The sequence below is a fragment of the Convolutriloba macropyga genome, chromosome 4, assembly GCF_964194025.1.
Source record: "Convolutriloba macropyga chromosome 4, txConMacr16.3, whole genome shotgun sequence".
Classification (NCBI taxonomy): Eukaryota; Metazoa; Xenacoelomorpha; order Acoela; family Convolutidae; genus Convolutriloba; species Convolutriloba macropyga.
In genome coordinates this window covers 26,236,551-26,259,726 of record NC_134471.1, presented here as the reverse complement: position 1 = coordinate 26,259,726, position 23,176 = coordinate 26,236,551, and the positions used below count along the sequence as shown (strand labels likewise).

Sequence of the window (23,176 nt, the reverse complement as noted above, 5' to 3'; positions counted from 1 at the left end):
TGCCGCAAGATTAAGAGGGCAAAAAAAATCAAACCATTTATTGTTCTGGAACATCTTTTATTGCAATATTCGGATGAAAAAACTTGTCGTTTCTTATAAAAACTAGTAAGAGGCTACATAAAAAATAGCCCGTAATTGAGGACCAATATAATTTTCAGGCCATGCCATAATGGCAAGGAACCGAGAAATCAACAGTGCATTAACAACTTTATTTTGCAGTGCAACAAATACAGCACAATTAAGTTAGGAGAATGATAAGTGTGCAATGCTCAATTTCATTTCTCTCAATCGCCTAGCAGCGATTTCGGCCAATTGACCATGTCTCGGTTTACCTCTAAATGAGCAGCAGCTAAAAGCATTTGACTGCTGGCAGCTCGGGCGGCCGAGGCAACAGCCGGGAACGCGCTTCCGGGGGAGGAAGTCGGGGGGATAGGATTACCCCCGGATGCAGAACCCGGGTGATTAGATCCAGCACCAGCAAAGCCCAGCTGTAAATGTCACAATAATTATTCACGGAGAAATTTGAAAAAAAAACTCTTCTGACTCGTTAAAACCGGGAGGAATAATTTGCTGATTTATATCAGATTCAAAAACATGGTATGTTATTCAGCACATATTAACCATAACTTTGATGCTCAAAGTGAGTTTTGAGCTCAACTATTATATATTCATATTTTATACTGGTAAAAAAAAACCACAGGAAAAATTGCGACCTAATTGAGATTCGAACTCTTCGTGACTTTCTCGAATGTATTTTACGAGTATTTTCAATAAATTATCCAGTGAAATATCTTCGAGAAACTGCATGCAAATAAAAATTTATTGGCATTTATTTGCGAATGGATCGACAGTAGCACAGTAGGGTTGTTAGTCCTGACATCTGAAATCCATAATCTTTGAAATAAACTCATTTATTCAACCAAAATATGACCTTTATTTTTAAACTATTTTCTAAGTGAGTACCATTTAAATGCAGTCCTCCATATTCATGAGTTTGGAAACAAGTGTGAAGTCAAATTCATTGACTAACAACAACTTCCAGATCACGAGGAGATCAGCGCAACTTGGACCGTCCTTGTAAACAAATTGTTTACAAATTGTCTGGCGGTATATTTGAAGCCCATATTATAATTTTGTTCAAAATGCACACTACAGTTCATCAAAGCACAACGTATGATCACAAAATGTTTACAAATTTGTAACTTCATGACTTTTGCAAACAACTAATCCTTATGACGTAGGAGGTAGAACTAATAAACAATAAACCTATTAGTGTCAGGTTTCAAAGCAATTAACTGATTAGCTAAATTACCTGCAAGTGGCAAAATTTGAATTTCAAAAGCAGTTTTCTATAGTTCAAGTGTCTATTTCGTCAGTCAGAAATGTCCATTAAAATGTTTAAAAAGATTTAGCAGCCGAATACGTTTTTAAAAAGGAGATTTAGGCGCAATTTGCATGTAAATTTGCGTCCCGTTTGAGGAAAAACAAGAGATAATAGTCTTTCGTGCTTACGTAGTGAGAAAATAAAGCATTTAAAAATTAGACTTTCAAATTTAAATAGCTGCTTGACTTGTCAATTGAAATAATGACGTAACACTTCAAAAGGAACAAAAACTATTTCACTACTTTTTGATGTTTCAGTCATGAGCAACTTGAACTCTTTGTAGATTCCATTCAGAACAAAGTTAAAATGTCAAGAGAAATTCTATGATTATCGAATCAATACTGCTATTTTAAACTTATACTGTAAAATACAACAAAAAGCTTTGTTTTATCTCCGCCGGAAAAATTCATTTTCCATATTAATTAAAACCCCCCTCCAGCCCCTCTTCCCCCAGAAATTTAGTTCTGAAGTATAGGTTCAGTTTGGAATAGGTCACTTTATTTTACGGTATTCACAGCCCAAAATTTTACGTTATTAATAAAGACACTAAAATTTATCTTGTGACTTTAAGAGGATTTCGTTAAAGCATAAAAGATACTCGTGAGAACGGGAAAAATTTCAGCGAGCAATGTGTGGAAAATGTGATTTCCATTGACTCATGGAAGTAAATGTTTGGCCGGAAAACAGTTCATTTATTCCAGGAATGCTATGGGGGTAGGGGTGGGGGAGCACTTCGTCTGAGGGGGTGTTTTGAATGAAGTCTTTCATATCAAAAGATTACTCGAGTTAATCACTCAAACACACTGAAAAGAGCTCCCTTGTCAAAAACAAACTGGAATTGTTGAGCAGGTTGCTCAAGTGATTGGGTAACAAAAGAGAGCTAATTCAAGTTGAATAAGACCCTCTGCTGGTAAAAAGAAGATAATACCCATAAAATATTCAAATAGCCACGTCTGCTCCTGCTGGCTCTTAAGTGGTGCACGCTTATTTCCTACTTTAGTAGCTGTTGTTTTCCTTTGTAATTTTAATCTGAGTAACTTGATTGTTATACTCAATTCACAAACAATCAGTTCCTTTCATTCTACAAGCACTCGTAAGATGGTTGAGAGAATGTCCAAGATCGGATTGATCGGCAGAGATGGCTTTTGATAAATAATACCAAGTTAAACAGATGTTGGCGAAACAAAAGCCACGCCTCTTAACTAGACTGATAGCTTCATTCAATGACCAACATACATCCCCTTCTATAGCTGTCAATCACAACTCAGCTCTGTTTGCAGGAACCGGCTCCAAAACCAAATCTGGGAGACCGTATTTGCTTTAAACTTCACCAAATCCATCCTACGACAATGCTGGACATCATATTATTTTTGCATGGAAATATATTACCACTTTATGCAACTGATGCCAGAAAAGAATAAACAAACATAACACTGATTCCAACAACTTTGCGCTAACTTTTCAAATTCGTGTTTTTAATTTAATATTGACTTTATTTAAGGGATGGCTCTAAAATTTCATTAGATTTCAGCTAAAATTCAATCTACAGAAAACAAATATCTACATAAAATTAGCAAAACAATAGAAGTAAACGAAGAAGTGATGGCAAAGATTCTGATTGTATTCGGCAATCTATCAAGTTGTTATTTTGTTCAAATAAAACTTTGATAGCTTAGTATAATTGCAGTTCAAACAACTGAAAGAAAAACAACCTCCGATAACTCTAAAATAATCAGAACTTTGTGTTTAATTTTTTGTCTTGTCCAAAGCTGAACGTGAAGAGCTTTCCTCTGACGAATTTTGTAAAAAAAAAAAACAGTGCTCTCCCACGCCTATGTTTAGAATATGAGGTTCCCAATTTACAGTAGACCTCCAATTGGGGCAATAGAAAGGCAATTTGAAAACAAAATCAGCCAATTGTGATTCAAGTTCAAATAAACCGACCAACTTCAGATGAATTGCTCTTTCGAACGACAGGGGGTGTAGCTTAGAAATTTTATGGGGGTAAAAAAATTCCGACCTCATAGGGGTTCGAACAGAACCAACGTCCACCACGACTGCAGTCTGACATCTTTACCGCTAAGCTATACCTACTTTGATACTCAATCGCTTTTATTTTAGCAACTAACTTCAATTGAGATCAATTAAATGAGAGCAATTGAGATTACACAAAAATTAAAGTCAAGCGCAAAAAGTCACTTGAAAGCGAAGAATGTTCTAGAATAAAAGTACAAAAACGGTCAACAAAAATTTTGAATAGAAAAGACATACATGTTTACAGTAAATTCTTCAAACTTCATTGGAGAGCAATTAAAAAACCTTCACCGAATGCGCTCAAAATTTCAAGACAAACATTTAATGTAAACTATAAATGATCAAACAATGCTAATTGACGTTTTCTGGAGTTGAAACAAAACTTGATACATAAAAATGACGCGACTAAGTCGATTAAAACAACATCGATGAGAAGTTTAACTGAAATCATTGGCATTCTGAAGAGACAAAAACAAAATATGAAAAAAGTGCGTCAGCTACCGCAATTCTCAGGAGCCTGGTAAAACACATTTGTTTTTTTTTCGATTGCTATCATCTTTCACTGATCGTAAACGAAATTGAACGAAAAATATTATTCAAAAATAGCCCAACAAAAATATTGTGAACACAAACTAGGCGTATTTCGAAACAAGAAAAAGAAAAACATTAAAACTAATCTTCATAATTTCAATTAAAACGCAGTATGATTCAAAATAATGCTGCAAAGATTCAACAATTTATCATGTTGCTTTTCTTGACAGACAGAAATTGCTTTTAAAACCTTAGATTACCAAAATTACATAATTAAACGAGCAATCCAAGAGACACACCTAGAACGGGCAAAAACTATTCTCAATCGTATTTGAACAATCTTAGGTCCACGGTACATCAAAGTATTTTTTAAGTTTCGTTTTCAGTTTTTCTAGTTATTTTAAAGCATTTTGACTGCACCCAGTGATCAGCCCGATACATTGAAAGTGAAAATTGAGCAATCCTTTGTTTGTGACCTCGCTAAACTACATGCAAAATTTTCTTTTCTAAACATCTGCTTTTTAACCCCACGCAGAACTGAGTAAGCATTTGAGAAAATCTTAGCATTGAATTGAAATAGAAGTGTCCAAACAAAAAGATTGAGTCGTGTCAACAAACAAATCACCGAATGGGGCCCAATTGAAAACATCAACGCTCAAACTGATTCGCACAGTTCAGTCCATTGTTGTTTCAAACTCATGCAAACGTATCTCGAAAAAAGAACCGGCCGCAGATTTTTTAGGATTTCCTTCATAACACATTGTTAAATAACCTTCTTTATTTATCTATTTTATTAATCTAACGGAGCTTAGATAGCGAGATTCAATTTATCAAACAAAGCCTTTCTTAGGAGACAAAAGATGATGTTTAATTCTCCTCTCGCATTTTGTATCCTCGATTTGTTGTGGAGCTAGCTACCATGTTCTTCTGTTCATTGGTGTTCATTGATGGTTTATGAACGTAATTGCGTGAATAAAATTGTAGGAGTTGTGTTGGTGTGCATTTTTATATTGAATATTAGTGAGCGTGTGTTTAGCAGGATTCAAATAATTGTTTTTCAATTTGATCAGTCTGCAATGTGAATTAGTCGCCGGCAGGCCGCGTGTTCTAACTAGCAATACTCTAATGTGTATGTTTGTTTGTATGCTCTCTGTTGCCGTTTTTATCAGGCAACGGATTTGTTTAGCAGTTCTGGGAGTGAAATGATCAGAAATCTCCGCCTGTTTTTCGTAAGCAATTTAACTTGTTCACACATGCTGCTCTTTCATCATCAAATATTCTCATAATTCCCATCTTTTATTCAAACATTACCACTTTTATATAGAGTTGCGCATTCGATATAAAAACCACAGTGCGCGCGTGATACTCTCTCTCATCATAAACAATAGCTACCATTCAGCCGAACGCTCTCACAGCAGAATATTTTCCTTAGTGTTAAAAAAAATTGAACAATTCAAACTTCAAAAAATATTCAAAATTAAAAAAAAGTTATACGACAATATAATAAGCAATAAAAATTCCATAACGGTATTTCAGAAAAATAATTCATCTTTTGACAGGCGGAAGATTAATGATCGGACGCTGGGACACGATTTTTAGGATAACACATTTTTAGGGACACATTCGACCAAAACAAAAATTTCCAAAAGAGTAACAAAATCTCAAGAGTAAATACAATTATTTATCAGAAACATCAAAAGGAACATGGATACACCACAATATGCCAATTTGAGTCAAATTTCTGAAGCACCAAGAATTTTCGGTTACGTGAGACGGAATATAACTTTCGGAAGTGCGAGTTAAAATTCTCCGGGAAAAGTTGAGGGGGGAAAGTGGCGGTACGTAAAAAAGTGATAGTAAATATCGGGGATAGAGGGAGCGGTAGGCAGGTAGCCTGCTGAAATCTTTATCTTTATACCGCCTTTGATTCATTAAATATTCATCCCAATCTATAATAAGAGATACTAAATAGCCACAAATTATATGAGCCCCCTACTATATTATATAATGCTCATCTTGATTTCCCTTACTCATACCTTCCTAAGCTAGCCCTTACTGAGCATCAAAGAAGGAATTTAAAAAAACGAAACGAAATAGCAGCAAATTTCACCCGATAAAACAAACTTTTTTACTAAAAAAATTAAAAAAACGGAAAAGGAAAATATACATTATTACGAAAAAACCAAACTGCTTCATAAGAATTAATTTTAAAAATCTGTTTCCAAGTGAAGTTCAAATCAATGAAAGGTGAAAAATAATTGATACATAAAAATCTGACTAAACAAAAAATACGATCAAATAATCACTAATTTCACTAATTTATAGAGAAAACTACAAAAGCTCAAAGACATTTCAGCACATTTAAAACCATGATTAAAAGTTGGATGTCTGATTAAAAAACCAATTTTCTTTTAAATACCTTTCGAAAATCGAATTCCTTCAACTTATTTTTTCTTCAACAAAACTGTCGGTGTAGTTTTGCAAAAAAAAAGCCCAACCAACATACAAAAGCAATTTAAAAAGAAAATGCTGAATATACTTTTTGGTGCGTAGCAAAATTGCGGTAGAGAGAAAGAGACAAGTATGATTTGCAGCCTAGCCATAATGTCTGAGTTGGTTTGACTAGTTGACGGGTGAAAAAAGCCGGAGCGAAACAAAAAATCAAAAGGCCACATCAAATGTCGGTGGTAACTGGCTACGGTTGACTGGATCGCCTTCAAAGGTGGCAAAAATGACCCTTCATAAAGACGTGATGGCATTCGGCTATAAAGTCCATCTTAAAACCTGATGATATTGCTGCGCTTGTCATCTGGTAGTAAGCAGGGGAAAAGGACAAAGTCGTAAAAGTGCCACGCATTGCGTAAAAGTGTCACTATCAATAACAATTACAACTTGTCGCTTTGTAGTCATACCTCACATTTCCCAAATACATTCAACAACCAAATTACGTTTTGCATATTTCATTGACTTGATTTGGCTTTTGAGTTCAAGTAGAGACCATTATAACATCGAGCAAAAGGAAGTCCGTTTTTGAGAAATCAAACAAGAGGTTACCGGTAAGGAGTTATTTTTCGGACAAAGAAAACTTTATTGTGAATTCTACAAATAAAGACCACAAAACGCAAAAATATGAAATTATCATTTCATGCTCAAATCCAGTCTCAGACACTGATCTCTTTCGAGTAATATTGCCTTAAAGTATCTATCTTGGGCGAGCTCTTTCATTTCACGTGAAATTAGCTTTCTGATTTTAGATTCAATACGTGGCTTCTGATATCAATTAAGTGAGTAAGATAAACCATGAATGCCCAAATAACTTATTACCACAAATAACAAGAAAATTATCGATGAAATGCGGTAAAAATTGATCTCCTTCAGACAAATTCAGCAGATGATTGACAAGAAAAAGTCGCGTGCAGAGATGATCGTAATATGAATCTAGGAAAACAGTGAATTATGAAAACTAAGAGAGGCAGGACATATCATGCATCACAACACAAAAACGGTTAAACTAATTACTTGACAAACAATATTTCTACAATAACAACAACTCTTGACAGTTAACAAAGTATATGACCCTACATACGCGAGAAAAAAAAGACTAAGAAAGCAGAAAATAACATCAATATCACAAAGTTTTCATTTATGATTGGCTAGAAGGCAGATGGGAACTGTCATTATTAAGACATTTAAAACACCAACATATTGCGAGCGTATAAGTCATATAAAAACCATACTCCGACCGTTGCAACAGTTGAGATAACAGTTGAGAAATTGATTTAGGAACCATTAGAAAACCAATCAAACCTGCCATTATTGAAAAAATACATGCCAACAAAAGCACAACAGATAAGCAAAAAAACTAATCTTTCATAGATAATTCATGATGATAAATTCATATAGACAATAGGCTAAAAACAGAACACTTATGGGTTTCAATTATTCCTCCCAAGATATAAACCATAAACCACCATCAACTGGAAACACTAAACAGCTTTTTAGAGGCCTCAATAGAACATTAGAGTGACCCCTCATGATTAAGACTATATAAAGACTATAAAAACTTGGGCAAAACAAAAAAACACAAAAATTTTGTGAACACTATTGTTTCAATGCTATAAAATCATTATCTGCCCATTATTCGATTCAAACAAAAAATCAATGCTAGATTACAACACGTTTACCAACCTTGGTAAATTTGCAAGCAAATAATAACAAAGACAGAAGTAAAATTGCCGCAAGAGAAAATCTTTGACAAAAAAAAATTCCACCCATCGACTTCTAACGCTTCACTTCAAAGGGAAATTGAAAAAGTTTGCTCTCCAAAATCTAGTAAAACGGTATCTTTGTTCACTTTTCCGGCTTGAACAAAATCACTGTTCAAACTTGACTATTCATTGACAAAAAAAGTAGGAAAAATGTGCAGATCATGAAAGTGAAGACGGCACCCAATGCAATAATTTTCTTTTGGATTGTAGAAAACTACAATGAGACCTTTAATAGTGTCGCGACTGTTGACATTAAGTAACTGTTCCAATTATTAAACAAAAAACAAAAATAGAGCAAAAGTGAACAAAATTATGTTGAATGGATTTAAATTTTATAGGAACATTTTCAAAAGGGCAAAGACGAATAGCTTTGCCAGATATAAGATAAATAAACACTGAAATGGTTCATGGTTCAACCTAGCAAGCTTCAGGGCAGCGCTCTTTAGAAGGGTTTTCAGTTTTACCCAAAATAACTGAACATATTTCTCTTTTCTTGAAAAAAGTAAATTATCAAATAATTAGCCAAAACTCCGTGTCACTTTAAAAACTGACAACAATAACAATTTTGATCAATTTCTTTCAATTTATTTAGCTTTCAATTTATTTTAACTAAATCAAATTAAAAATTTCAGCAAAAAATAAAAATAGAGAAAATCAGCCGATGTTCAACAAAACTCAAACCTAGGTAACTCTCCGAAAATATCCAACTTCAAAAAACTTTTATTTAATTATTCTACGATGGCTCTACGATAAATATATCAATTGGCCAAAATAGACTGATCACAAAAAACCCAGTTGACCATATAGTTCCCCCTTTGTAGGAAATTTCTCAGAAAAATTCGAAAATCATTTTGAAAATGTTGTTATTTCTATATTACAAAAATGCCGGCAATAAAGTTATTTTATTTTTATGGAACATTTTTGCCAATACCTGGTATTTCCCATAAAATCAGAAATTTTAGCAGAATTATATTTTAATTGCGGAAAACGTAAAAAAACTAATTAAAATCTATCGAAGTTAGAAACTTGAGAACCTGATAACCTCAAAAGTAAGAAACCAAAAATCCTCCATACCTAATAATCTAATCAGCGGTTGACGGGCGTTTTAATAATTTCAGCACAGACTTTAATCAGATTGTTTAGATGATCATTATTGAATAAATACACTCCCTCCCCATCACAAAAGACTCGCTACAAAAATTATTTGACTGTTATTTTTAAGACCTTGTAAATCCTCATATCGAGCATTTTGCAGCTATGAAAAGAAATATATCTGAAACTGATCTATACCACGCCACCAAAGCAAAAAATTGTATGCCTCAATATGATTTATAGCAAGATTACTGAACTAAAAATAGTATGAACACAGTTTATGATGACAACAAATATATGTGGCTCGTGTGAGATCAAAAAAGAATCTTTGGATCAGAGAAACATCAAAGATTATAAAACCACTGATTGAGCAAACAATTCACATCTTGAAAAACGTCAATTCACAAAAACCAGTCGACAAAATCGATTAAAGCATCCTCCAATATCCTGAAATCATAAGAGCGATTCAATCGATAGACAAATAAACCGAAAATAAAACAGCTTTCTATTTTCACACGAACAAATTCTTGTTTCGTAAGTTAGCGTGAACAAATTAACGAGCTCTTTTTATTTCGAATTAATAACGGTCTGTTTATAGCCATGAAAGAATTTACTTCAGTCGTAACATTTAAATATAATCATTTTGTATGTATATTATCATCGCCTTTTGGCATCATAAACGTTTTGTATAATTTTTTGAACATCGAGCGAGCCAAATTAAAGCTCAAAATAATCATAATCAGAAAAAAATATTAATGTCTTAGCCCAAACACGTTTTTTTTTTGCAAATTTCTGCCGTTTTGTCATTCTTCTAGTAGTTACATTTGCTTCTTCGAGCCAGTCATCTTTCCAATATCATATTATCTAATTAAAAAAATCACTGACAAGCACCAAGGCAATAAATTGTTTAAACATTGAAAATTTTTTGATATATCTCGGTCCAATTTTGTCAGACTTATAAAGCTGAGCAAGCGAGTGAGTGAGTGAGTGTGTTTGTGAATGACAGCAGACGTTTGTTTGAATGCAACATGACTGTAATAGAATATAGTATTTAAGCACAGCTTGTGCTGTTTTTGAACTATGGCAAATGAAAGCCATTAATTGTAACTCGTGTCACTTTTTTTCATACTTCAATGCTCCTTTGAAATTCAAGTTGATTTGCACAGACAAACAGACCGATCCGAGAGAATCACAGACAAAGAACTTCAAGAGCTGAAAAATCCACCAAACAAGCACTACCCTCTAAAAGTACTCGATACAGTTCTAGTGTCATCTAATTCTCACAACTCATACACACAAACTTCAATCGCACCATTTTCACGGCCACTAACTTACGCCTTCGCTTCTCAAATTATGATTTCGAAACAAATCAAAAATTCCGAGCCACCCCCCCCCCCACTCCCCATTTTAAATTTCGATCCCTTTCTCGCTCTTCAAAACAATACTTGCAGTTTGATTTATAAAATCTACATTAAAAAACCTTTGAATCCATTTACCAATTCACCATTGACCGCCTTCATTTCATAAATATCTGTATATACGAGGAACAGATATTGCATAATGAAATTGACACATAACATCGGAAAATAATAACCATGCTTGCTCTTAAGATCTCGAAAATCAGGTCAGTTTTTGAAGTTTACCACAAAATATTTGAACTTTTTTACAATGTTTACTCAAAGTTGGACTTGAACAATAATTCCGACCACGCATCACAAATTGACAACTGTTTTAAAATAGTTCGTGACCCAAATATTTCGACAAAAATTTCAGAAGTTGTGGCTTAGCTATACTTTCAAAATAGTGGCCTGATAACTAGGATAACTAATTTTTCCAAGCTCGGTTAAAAGAAACGCGAAAGCCTCTATGTTTTCCAAAAAAAATCAACAAAGATCAATCGCGCACAATTTCGAAAGCTTCTATGCGTAAAAATTATGCGTAACTTTAACTAACAAGTACGACTAGGAGGCATAAAAGATGTACAACCCCAGGATGGGATAGCTCCGAAACTCTGTCGAAATTTGAAATCACTAAAAATTTAATCGCCACATATTTTGAAAATTTGCCTTTTTTGAGACTGTTGATTTCGTGCATGTTGTAAACCTGATGACATTGATCATGAAAGCTGGCCATAATCTGCACGGCTTAATATGCGAAGAAATTCTACATATTAAACTGTTCTCAGCAATTCCCTAGCCATAAATCGTGAATCAATATGACTGATAGATCAAATAATTTGTTCAGATAAATTAATTTTGGCAAGGTAAGTCTTTTGATTGTTGTCAGCAAAATTGATTGATAAGGCACATGGTTTGATCATTTGCAGAGTATCAGTCCAAAATCCCATCTTAAAATATTGGAAGCTCTCCCCTCTCTTTCTCTACCTCTCACTCAAATTCAAAGCTCAAACACAAGTCGACAAACATTAAAGTCGCTGTCGCTTCGCATTTTACACCTAGCTGATCGTTGTTATTAGCCGAAAGAAACACAAGTACGCCAAATACTTAAAGACTACCAAAAACAACAACAACACCAAAAAAAGACCCCAAGTTCAAAAACTTGCAAACAAAATGGAGTCGAGAGAAAAAAGAGTAGTTCAATATAGGTTGGATAACGGGTCTAAACGGCATCAAACTCGTACGATCTGTTCCAAGCTCAATAAATTTAGCAAAAACACCAAAGCTCTATAACGAACAAACACTCAGTATGTTTATGGAAATATTACTTTTGTATCATGTGACTCATGAGTATTCATTTCCTCATTGAGGCCTTTTGAGTATGAAATAATTTTTTCGACCAAATTTTGTTTATGTTAAGGTGAAGATAATTCGACCCAAAGCCAGCCCACACTGCAAATCTTTAGTTAATACAAGTTATCATAACCCCCAAGTTAACAAAATTTAATACTAAGTTAAATATTCAAACTTCAGTAGTAAAGCGACTTTGATTTGATAACTGGAATTAATCGTGGCATAACAGCTTAAGATAATCAAGACATTTAAGATATCAAAAAGGTTTTAGCCACTATCAAAACAAACTGAGCCAGAATTTAACCGAAGAAATGTCAACTAGGTTTAAAGATTAAAGAGTTTTTGAAATGATTTAACTGATCAAATCTCAACTGTTCAACATAGACCAGAATGTCAATCACAGAACAGCATGTCAAATCCCTCCTCTATGAAACTTTGAATTACTTCACGTCATACAGACACAATATATTGTTACTCGTTCACAATTCAACAAACCAATAAATTCATTCAACTTGTGAATGCGTTTGCGGCTTCAAATATAATACCAGAATAATTTGAAAAAAATTTCTGATCTGATTTTGGCTTCGCCCAGTTTTAACCCATCCAGAGTTCTAAAAGGGGTTTAAAGTAAACTTATCACAGAATTTTGGTTGTTTCAAGGCTGCTAATTTTTAGCTTTCGATTGTATATTAATTTCAATTTAACCGTCACTTACGATTTCAATTATTTCCGACTTTTCATAACGAAAGTTGCCATGTGCGGATTATAACCCTTGTAATATAGAGAATAGAAACATCATGATTCAGTACTAAATTACTATGTTACAATAATTCCATATACTATGGTTGGTTCTGAGAAGACATTTGAAAAATGGGATTATGAGAAATTCACATTCAAAGAGCAAAATGTTAGCGAATTCAAAAAATTAGTTAACCATTGAACTAGTGCCATAACACTAGTCTGCTTTCGTCAGAATGTCGGTCAAGATCTCCAAGTAAATCGAAGCTCCCGGCTCATTGAATCTAATGAAAATGGTAAAAACAATAAATTTCATAGCCAAAATTGAAATTTTGGCTGCAAAACCTGACAAAACATAGATAAAAATGTGTTTCAAATTTTATTTAAAATGCAATTTCACGATATCAACTTAGGTTTTGACCGCACAACGTTGAAGAGGGACTGACTCCATACAAGCCGATCTAATTTTTCTTCACTCATTCCTTGGCCGATCGATGTACCGCTGGGGGGGGGGGGGGGGGGGGGTGGTTTCATCAAAATTGAAAAGGTTGAGAAATTATATCGATCAGTGAAGCTTTGATTTATCATCGATTGATAACGTCAAATGGTTCATTTTTTAAAGCCGCAAAACATTACGAATAGAATCAACATTAATAAGAGATGACCAATCTACTTCTTGATATCAGAAGTTTTAGTCCAGACGGGCAACTTAATGTTTCGAGTTGATCAAAATTACACCAAATGCAAGAACACTCGCTGTATGTGAACACGTGGATGAAGAATGTATTCATATATACTGCTTAGAGGCAAACATAAATTCTGCTAATTGTTTGCAGTTGAACAACTTATCTGTCTGTATTTTCAAAACAATCAGAACAAATTTGTAAGGCTCACAAAATTTTATGACTTAATCAGAAACTTTCAATTTTGGCCATCTTAAATTGCCAGAAAAAAAGCAGCTAGTTTCTGAAAAATTGAAAGTTTATTTAAGTGGAATATTTTCCCATTGCCGTAAATCTGACAAAAATGTTTGCTTTAATGAGGATTGCAGCGCATTTAAAGTACCCCCCATTTAATGACTCTCTCATTTTCCCGCCCTCCGCGGGCAAATTGCTCTCTTTAACTGCCTACCCAGAGGGATAACACAAACAATGAGGCGCTTTGTATCCCCGACTGAAGGGGCCTTTCACGAATACTCGTCAATTAAGATATCAAAAATGAGGATAAATCTCGATTCTTAGAAGAACAATTTGTACAAATTTACCACACCTCAACACCACCAGAAAGCGGTTAAAATTTAAAAGACGCCGATAATTACTACCGCTTCTAATCCCAATTTAACAAACATTTGGTATCGTCTCCATCTCAAAACTAAAAACGTTAAAAAATCTTTTTTTTAAAATATATATCGACCGAAGAGAAAACTGGTCATCCCTGATACGAAAAAAAATCTCCTGCATCGCTCAAACTATATGTTAGATTAGCATATATGTTGCTGCCACATCATGCTTAAACTTGATCAATATTTAAAGCAACACCTTAATTTTCCAGCACTTTAAAAGTAACTACCAATATTTAGTTTTAAAATGCTCATCGAACTTTTTTTAGAAAATAGAGCTCTCTTCGTAGAATTTTTCCCCAATGTTCGGCAAAATATTTGCCTGAGTTGAGAACCATTTTTGACAAAAAATAGACCACATTAATGTCAAGTAAAAAAAAATCAATCCTGAATAAAAATGTCAATGTTTCGCGAGCCTTTCTCTCATTTTGTCAAAACGGTCAACAATTTTGTTTGTTGCTCTTAGGCGCTAGAAAAAAATTAATCAGAAAATGATGAAAAGGTGAATTCTGTTCAATGGTTTTAATTAGCAAAGTACAATTATTTCAAAGCAATTTTTGCCTGCTTATAAACAACCAAATTTCAATGGATTTCAATTTAACGACAGATTAAATGTAGGAAACATTTTTTTGCAAATGGTGAAGGAACAACTCTACACAAGAACGTTTATTCAAATGTATTTCACGCCAAATAATTAAAAACTCAATTTTATTAAAGCGCGCGCTCATTTCTATCGGAAATCGCAATTTTGGACACAATAACAAGCTTGTTTTCAAAAGGAAATTCCCTACCCAATTTTTCCGACTCAACTAAGTAACCGTTTAATTTTTTTGTTTTGTTCATCGTTTTTGAAATAACTAAACTACCATTTAAAAAGAATTTCAGACAAAAACGCGAGTTCAAACAAAGTGAAATTGCGCAAATTTTTACCTAGTTATTATGCGAACAAATAAAAGCCTTTGAAATTGAACAAAGCGAAAAACCAAATTTGGGTTTATAAGTTTAGGTAATGAGCACAAAAAGGGAGGCCCCCAAATAAACCCGAAAAAGAGCAAACAAAAAAGCTGCACGCCTTTTGTGTTTTGTATAAAGCCTACTAAACAATTTTTCAAAGGGAAGAAATCAAAGAATTTATTTTTCCTTCTGGTTAACTAATCCAATTAATTATATTTATAACCAACGAGACTTGAGTAGTTATATATTTTACTAGTACCATAAATGAGCCAAATTCAAGCATGCCACACCAATTTCAAATCAATAAAATGCCGACGAAAGTGACAATTTTTTACCAGGAATCTTATGCAACCCAAAAGTCGACGAAGACATTTTAAGAGAAACAAACACATATTTCTAGCAATTTAAATGGACAAGTATTTTCACAGGATCAAAATGTTTGATGAATTTCAGGTTTTAAGTTCCAACAAGAAAAACAGATTTATTTTGTCCACACGGGTAACTTGAGTTAAGAGACCAAAGTTTGATCTTGTGCACATAACTGTGGAAGAAAAAAACTTGAAAGGTCAAAGACACACATTTTTAAAATCTAAATTAAAACAAAAGTGGCACAATTTTGGAATAGAATGAGCTTGAACTGTTCCATTATTAAATAAATAGACCCTCCCCCCTCCCCTCCCCCTCACGATGAACTTTTGATCATTCCCCCGATTTCCGCCCTTATCGCCTGTATTTAATCAGCTCGCGTGAAATACCTTGCCTAGTATTTGATTGACTTGGCCCAGAGACTTGATCGCGGAAGCCAATCGTCTTTTGTTTAAAAATAAATTCCATTTTTCAAACAAATTCCCTTTTTATCACCAGTGTAAACTTTGATTTTACGATATGCTTGCAAATTTTTATGGCAAATTTATCTTTTATATGGACTAAAATGCCGTAATGTAGTCGCTTTTCAGATTAACAGGCATATTAACAGAGTCAAGTTTTCAAAACGAATTTCCTATCATTACGTCAATTTAGCATCTAGCTGTCTGTTTTGTTTTAGTTGTAAATAATTCCAACAAATTCATTAGCCCGACAATTTTTGGTGTTTTCAAGATAGGAAATAGACAATAAGATCTTATTGATCTGTTCTAATCAAGTTGAACTCTCGTATTCTTTTACACCACTGTCCCAACCCCCTCCCCGGAAAAATTATTCCTATTTTGGTATATTTACTGTATCGGGGGGTTTATACCTTCTGGCCTCTTGAAGCACGGAGGCTGTAATGTGAAAAAGACGAAATCTCCACAAAATTTCAATATTTCAATTAAATATCAAAAGCTTTTTTAAGAACTTCATAAACTGAGCACGGGTAAGCTTTGTCAAAAATTATAATGTATGAAAGAGGTTGATTATATCTTTTACTTCGTACTTATTAGATTGTGAAACCTTTACAATGCAACTAATCCGACTCTCTGAAAACTCTTAAAAATCACTTTAATAATTTAATAAGACTAGCATAAAAAAGACTTGCGGTAATCATAATATCCGACAGACTTGTTTTCAATGATTCTCGAGAAAAAATAAAGTCTGGCTTTTTCTTTAAACCAAGCAGTCCCCCCCCCCCTCTCAAATCACCTCACCCACCCACCAAAGTTTAAGAAATAAAAATCAGCTACAACATTATAACTCGACTACTAGTGTCAAAATCAATTTTATTCACATAACCCTACTTTGTATTAGCAAAAATACGTAAAGCTTTTTTCTCTATCAGCGGGACAATTATCAAATGACAACTTCCGAATCCCCCAATTTTTAAACAGCCGCGCCATTAACTGCACAAAATGTTAAGTGTGGGCTTGAGAAAAACATCAATTGTTACACAAATTGCCCATTTGATTCATCACGCTTCGCCGAGTTTTGTCAAGAGCGGCGCGTGAACAACCTCTTGGGCTAAAATGTCGATAGAAAACCCCGCCTTGGCCACTCAAAAGAGGACTTGAGCCTAGCCATCAAACGGGCATTCTGAGAGGACCTTTTAAAGCCATACATAGCAATGGTAGAGCTGTGGTATTGTGGTATTTGTCACTTCATTTTTTGCCCATTCACTGCTTTTTTCGCTAGATTTCAGTCGAAAACGCATAACAGATCAGATTATATCTTAGATAAACAATTTAGCTATTTGAACTGGCAACGGGAATTTGTAACCAACAAAAAAGTTTTAAAAAATGAGTCTGGAATACATTTATTTGGATGATGTCTTTTTTGCGGTTCAAATTTATGAGGAAAAAATGTTGCAATTGGGTTGTAGTTAACGTTTGTTGTAATAAATATACATACAAGTCACAATATGACTATTTCTATTGCATAATTTGAAAATTTTAAAGAAATTGATTTAAAAAATTTAAATAAAATGATTTAAAAATTTTAGATAATTTGAAAATTACACTATAATAACTGATCCAAGAGATTTTGGAAAAATATGGCAAACCAACCGTTGATAGTGTTTTTTTATTATTTTCATGAGGTAGCGGATACCATTACAGCTCAAATTTTCAATGAAGCCCAGCAATTACATTACATATACTATACTGAAGTTATAAAATTTTAGTTCATATGGCCATATTCCATGGCCATGAGGGAAGGTGGAGTACTTCAATTGTGCATAATAATCAAGACTTACAGCCAGGTGTGGATATGGTAGTAGGGGTGGGGGCAATGTCCCATATGGGCTGAAATGGTGAGCCAGACCCCCCATTGAGAGGGCACTTGAAGCTGCCACGGGTGACGTCCCATTCACAGCAGTCGCCGCAGCAGCCAAAGAGTTCAACCCTGATAGCGTAGCTGCGTCAAATCCACCAACTGAAAACAGATCACTCAAATAATTACTCAACTCAATTCTAGTTTTGACTTTCAAAATTGAATTTTTACTCATAATTCTTGTCGCTATTTTAGGTCAATGAACGCCGGCTGCAAATCTTAGATCACTGTTTTTTGAATTAATTGAAATGTATCAAGTCTTACAAAAATACAATGGAAATGTTATTTTCGACTTCTAATTCAACTTCTGCTATGTTCACAAACGCAATTTACTTTGAAATAAAATAATTTTGATTGCTCAATACTTTTCAAAAACATGAAAATTCAATCGCAGGATTCACGGTAACTTCCATTTAAATTTCGGTTAAAGTTAACAACTTCAAAAACTATTTTAAGTTTGTGCACTATGAAAGTTAATACTCCGTTCTCAAAACCCAATTGTGGTGGAAACCCTAAATTTTGTTCAATTTAACATGTTTTTCTCGCTTCGAACCTTGTTCAAATGAAAGCGACAAGTAGCAAGGTAAAACTATGTAAACACATTTCCGCTTAATTACCCGGTTGCTATTTGAAGAGTCAATTAAACTTATCCCAAGTTCATTTCAAAACAATAAATCCAATCCCCCCAATTCAATCTCGAATCTTGACGCGGGATTTATCACCAGCTGGGCCGCTGCATGTATTAGCCCAGCGCCCACCACAAATCACTTGATTCGTAAGTTATATTAATATTATTCACGCTCTCCCTCTACGTCGGGATAATCCTCGGTCTATTAGTCGTAAATGCTAATAGATTTACAAACAGCGAATTATAAACTTGTTCGCAACTTTGCCAAAAACTAACCTTAATAACACTAGCCTTGATCAAATAGTAGGCGGTTCGAGTTATTTGATCCTGCATATTCTACTCATGCCTTCTTTTGAAAAAAAAACACTTGTTATTATTTCGAATGTAGATTGATTTAACCCAAATTCATTTAAAACTTACTGCATTTCAATTTTCAAAGCTGCTGATGCCGCAAAAAGAATTGTAAGCATTGTTTAAACGTTAAAGTCTTATTAGCAGAGCCAGATATCAACTTGAAAATTGACAACTATTAAAATTGACAACTTGATGTCAGCACTTGAATCCGCAATTTTGGTTGATATCGCTACTAAATAATTATCCCGAATATAACTATTCCGATTAACCTAGGTTCTCCTCATATAAATCTTTATAAGCTTAAAATGACCGAATTGATACCAAAAAATTTTGACCCATAAAACAAAAAAATCGAAGCATTTAAACTGAACGCAGTTTCCGCTTTGAATTTCCGAAGCATGAACGAATGATCGCAACAAAAACAACAATGGGGATGGTAAAATTGGTGCATGTGGAAATATATTACAAGATTACGGACGGAAATCGACCAGTCATAGCCGAAATAGTTTAGCAGCTGTTTGAATAACAACAGAAATGTCCGAATGTGCTACCAGAAAACCACTTTAGAAAACAACAGCTTTAAATTTTTTTTGAAAAAATAATTCACATCTTTTGTTGTTCTGATTTTAACTATTCAGAATTTGACCAACTCTTAGTTTTCAATTATATCAATTCGACAATAATTAAATGTCTTCCTTAGTTGGTTAAACTTTTTCGATTTCCTTTAACGGAAACATGTAAAATTACAAAACGAACTTTTAAAAGTTTAAAAAATTACAATAATGACAAGGGAAGAGAAAAAAAATCGCAAAAACTAGATAGATGTTTTTTTAATTAAAAAATATTGGCAATTTTAATAATGTACTGACAATTTTAAAGTTAAAATAAATTGATCCACGCTCCAAATTATTTCTTTTTTCCTTTTTGCTTCAAATTTTCCAAGCAACACACCGTCTTCAATCTGGGATAAAAACTGTAGTTTAATAAAAAAAATCAAAAGTAGCCTCTAAGGGCAACAAAATGATGTTTCTCTTTTTCTCCATGATGCCTAAATATCAAGTGAAAGTTTGACTGAGGAAAAAAGAAAAAGCAGGCCTCACATATATATTTCCCCATTTTTAGAAAAATGTTGGAACAATTATAAGATCTAAGCTAATGGAAAAATACTCCAGCCAAAATACGTGAAATTAGATAGCTTTGGAGTTTTAAAATATTTTACTCATTAAGAACAGTAAAGTTGTTAAAATGACCTCCCTATCGCCAAAGCCGATTTTGGGGAAACTCGGAGAATACTAAATAAAAGAGAACTAATTCGCATTGATTTTCATTGCCATGCTTAAAAATCTTAAAGTAAATCTTAGTTTTTGATGCATTTCAAATGACTGATCTCTCTCAACTTTAGATTATAAATTATAAAGAACCAGTTGGCAAACTGGGTATTTTCCTAAAATCGGTAGACTTTTCTGACACCCACGCAATCTTTTCACCTATTGTGACCAGTACTATCATAGCATGTGCAATTTGAAAGACTTTTTGTAACCATAAATTACTTTGCGGTGATAACATGACATGCTCCATTTTGAGATGTACAGACAAATTGAAACAAGATTGGAACATAAAATATGTTCGATTTTGACAGGTTGTAAAGTTTCAGCATACAAAATGTTCCACTTGACAGGTTATGAACAAATCGAAATGCAAACCAAAACCAGTCAACCGCTATAAGCCGAAACAGGATTAAAGCAGCTTGAAGTTTAATGACCCATCGATTAAATGCCCATATCTTAACCAACCTGTGGGTACTAAATTAAAGTATCGTTTGTTTGGCTTTTGCTGAATGCAAATTTGAATTCGCCATGACAGATAACGCTTCAAATTCGTATATTAAACAAACTTACAATGAAACAACTAAACTATAACCCCAATCGTCAAGTGAATGAGAAAGTTTATTTCAGTAAATCATAATCGTAGAATATTATTTTCGCAATATAGCTTGGTATATGACTTAGAATAGCTTGGTACATGAATTGGAAGTAAATCAGTCATCTATAAGAATTCGTATAAAACTTCTTTTAAGCGTTTTTTTTTTCAGATTTGCGAGTTTTTTTTCAGCTGTGCGTCAATCAAATACCTAAGAAATACTTTAAACTTCTGTATTTAAATAAACGGTGGCCGCTGATTTCAAATAAATTGTTTATGGCTAACGGGTACCATTTACACAATCCATTAGCAAATCGATTTTTTTTTCGATGAGAACTCGAAAAAATTGATTGATTGATAGATTTTAAGAAACTTACGTCGCAGACTTTTGAGGTCCAGTCCATTTGTAGGTTGACCCTGAAACAAGAACACAGTAGCAATAGTTACTGAAGTAATTCAAAAAGAAGATCGATAGCACGAGTTTCAAGTGGGGTTAAAATATAAAAACTCTGTAATTACCAAAAAAATAATTAAAATCAAACCCAGTGTGAAAATTTCCTTCATGTTTGTAAAGCTGACCGAACTAGTTTATCAAACCTTTTTGAATAAATATGATCCAGTTTACAAATTCTCTGATACTCAGGTGCATAATGGAACAATTGCCAGAAAATGTGAAAATTATCGCGAGCTGAATTAAGTTGAAGCAATTCAAAGACGTTTTAGAAATCATTTATTATAACATAAGAAATTTTTATACATTTCTTTCGTTTTCAGGTGAATTTCGTCATGTGCATGCATTATTAAGGCATAATATTGAATGAGCCAACTCAGCTGCGCAAAGTTTCTTTTTGGCTACAGTTAATTAAATAAATCTTCACTACTTCAGCTCTAGTCCTAGTTCGTTAACTAGCTCTATATACCCTACCCTCAATTAGCCCTGGGCTAAAAAAGTATAAGATCGAGAAAATGAGAACTAGCAAGATGGGGCTTCTTTCATTACAATCATAACAGCCCAGTTCTGGATTATAATCAAATTTGTTCACAAGAGTAAATTTGCCCGATCAGGGCTGAGCTGAGCCCGAAATGGCCCCGGGTCAAAAAGGCAATCAGTGGCTTTATTGTCTTACATCGGGGGTCGGGCAGTGTGAAATTATTGGGTAGATTAAAAGATAAATTCAAAGCTCAAAGTCAAATTTCCCCACGAAGCTTGCCAATCATAATTAGGGGTCTTAATCTATTTTTACAGCGACAAAGACGATGAAAAACACCATCGATTGCACCATTGGCGCCATATTGATTTAATGCGCATACTATTATTGTTCAACAACTGATTGAATTTAGATGCAAATTTGGTGAAAACATACTCAGCACCAAAAAAAACCTATTTCAGGGGGTAAAACTACGGTAGTTTCATTTTATTTTTCCTTATTCAATTGTGAACAAATTTTCAATCTTAGTCTGTGTGATCAAACTAATGAGTGTTTTTGCATTGTAATGACATGCTTATCTTAGCTAGTACTATCAAAATATTCAATTGAGTCAATAAGTATATTTTGAAAAATCAATTATGGTTGGCTATAATGTAACTCGTTAAATGGAGAAAAATGTAAAGTTTATAATTACAATAAAAATTGCGTCATCGTAGCATACACTAGCGTCAGCGCACACAAATGATAAAGATCCAGCTTTATCGGCAACTCAAAAACTTTTGGTTAGAAAGATAAGATTTGAAAACACTGGATCAAGTTAAAAAAGCTATTTACTTTAAAAGTTGTTTTACGATAAGAATTTTTTGGTTCATTAAGTTCTTATTTTTGTTTAAACAAACACCTTTTTTATCTGTTGTGAAATCTAACCATTTTCCACGTTTTCAGATGCTTTTTGCCAACAGGACAAATTAATGGAAGACCAAAGAAATTGATCTACTAACAATAATTAATCTTATATTCAGAAGGTTCAACAGGGAAAATTATCCACTGAAAACTGAGAAAACGACAATTGAATAAATAAAATTTAATATCAGTACGTACAAATTGGAACTTTCAAGTACTAACGAGGAGCGCAAAATTATAACTTGAACAAAATAAGTGAATCCTGGAGCCAATTTTTTTCCACAAGTGGCGGCTCCTGGAAAGGAATTCAAATCTTGACGTTCCTAGAAATGAAAATTGCACAAAATATCTAGTGCAGTATAAAAAGCACCCAGAGAGCAAAGTTCCTCCCACTATGGAACAAGGCTGAAGCAAGAAATCTCAAAAAGTATGAAAACACACCTAGTAAAAAAATGATTGCATTTTTATCTCAGCACACTAATTAAGACGAGCGAAAGTGTTCATGATTACCAATAGAAGTTACTTTTCCGAAAAAATCTACCAAAAAAAGATACCAGCGAAGTTTTTTTTAGCTTATTCTGTATTAATTGTTTGAAGCCATTGATTCCCA

The 23,176-nt window shown here is 33.7% G+C and overlaps 1 protein-coding gene across 5 annotated transcripts in view; it reads right to left on the bottom strand.

Annotated features, from left to right (window-relative positions):
* Positions 1–23,176, bottom strand: part of LOC142337556 (uncharacterized) — a 66,563-nt gene that overhangs the window by 9,918 nt on the left and 33,469 nt on the right. For 4 of the 5 annotated variants that reach the window (XM_075386866.1, XM_075386869.1, XM_075386867.1 and 1 more), the window contains exons 4-6: positions 21,112–21,151; positions 17,756–17,934; positions 333–488 (exon numbers count right to left, since the gene is read on the bottom strand). In XM_075386866.1, the coding sequence (XP_075242981.1) occupies positions 333–488; positions 17,756–17,934; positions 21,112–21,151 (375 nt within the window). The remainder of the gene's footprint in view (positions 1–332; positions 489–17,755; positions 17,935–21,111; positions 21,152–23,176) is intronic. The other variant, XM_075386871.1, reaches the window with a different exon arrangement.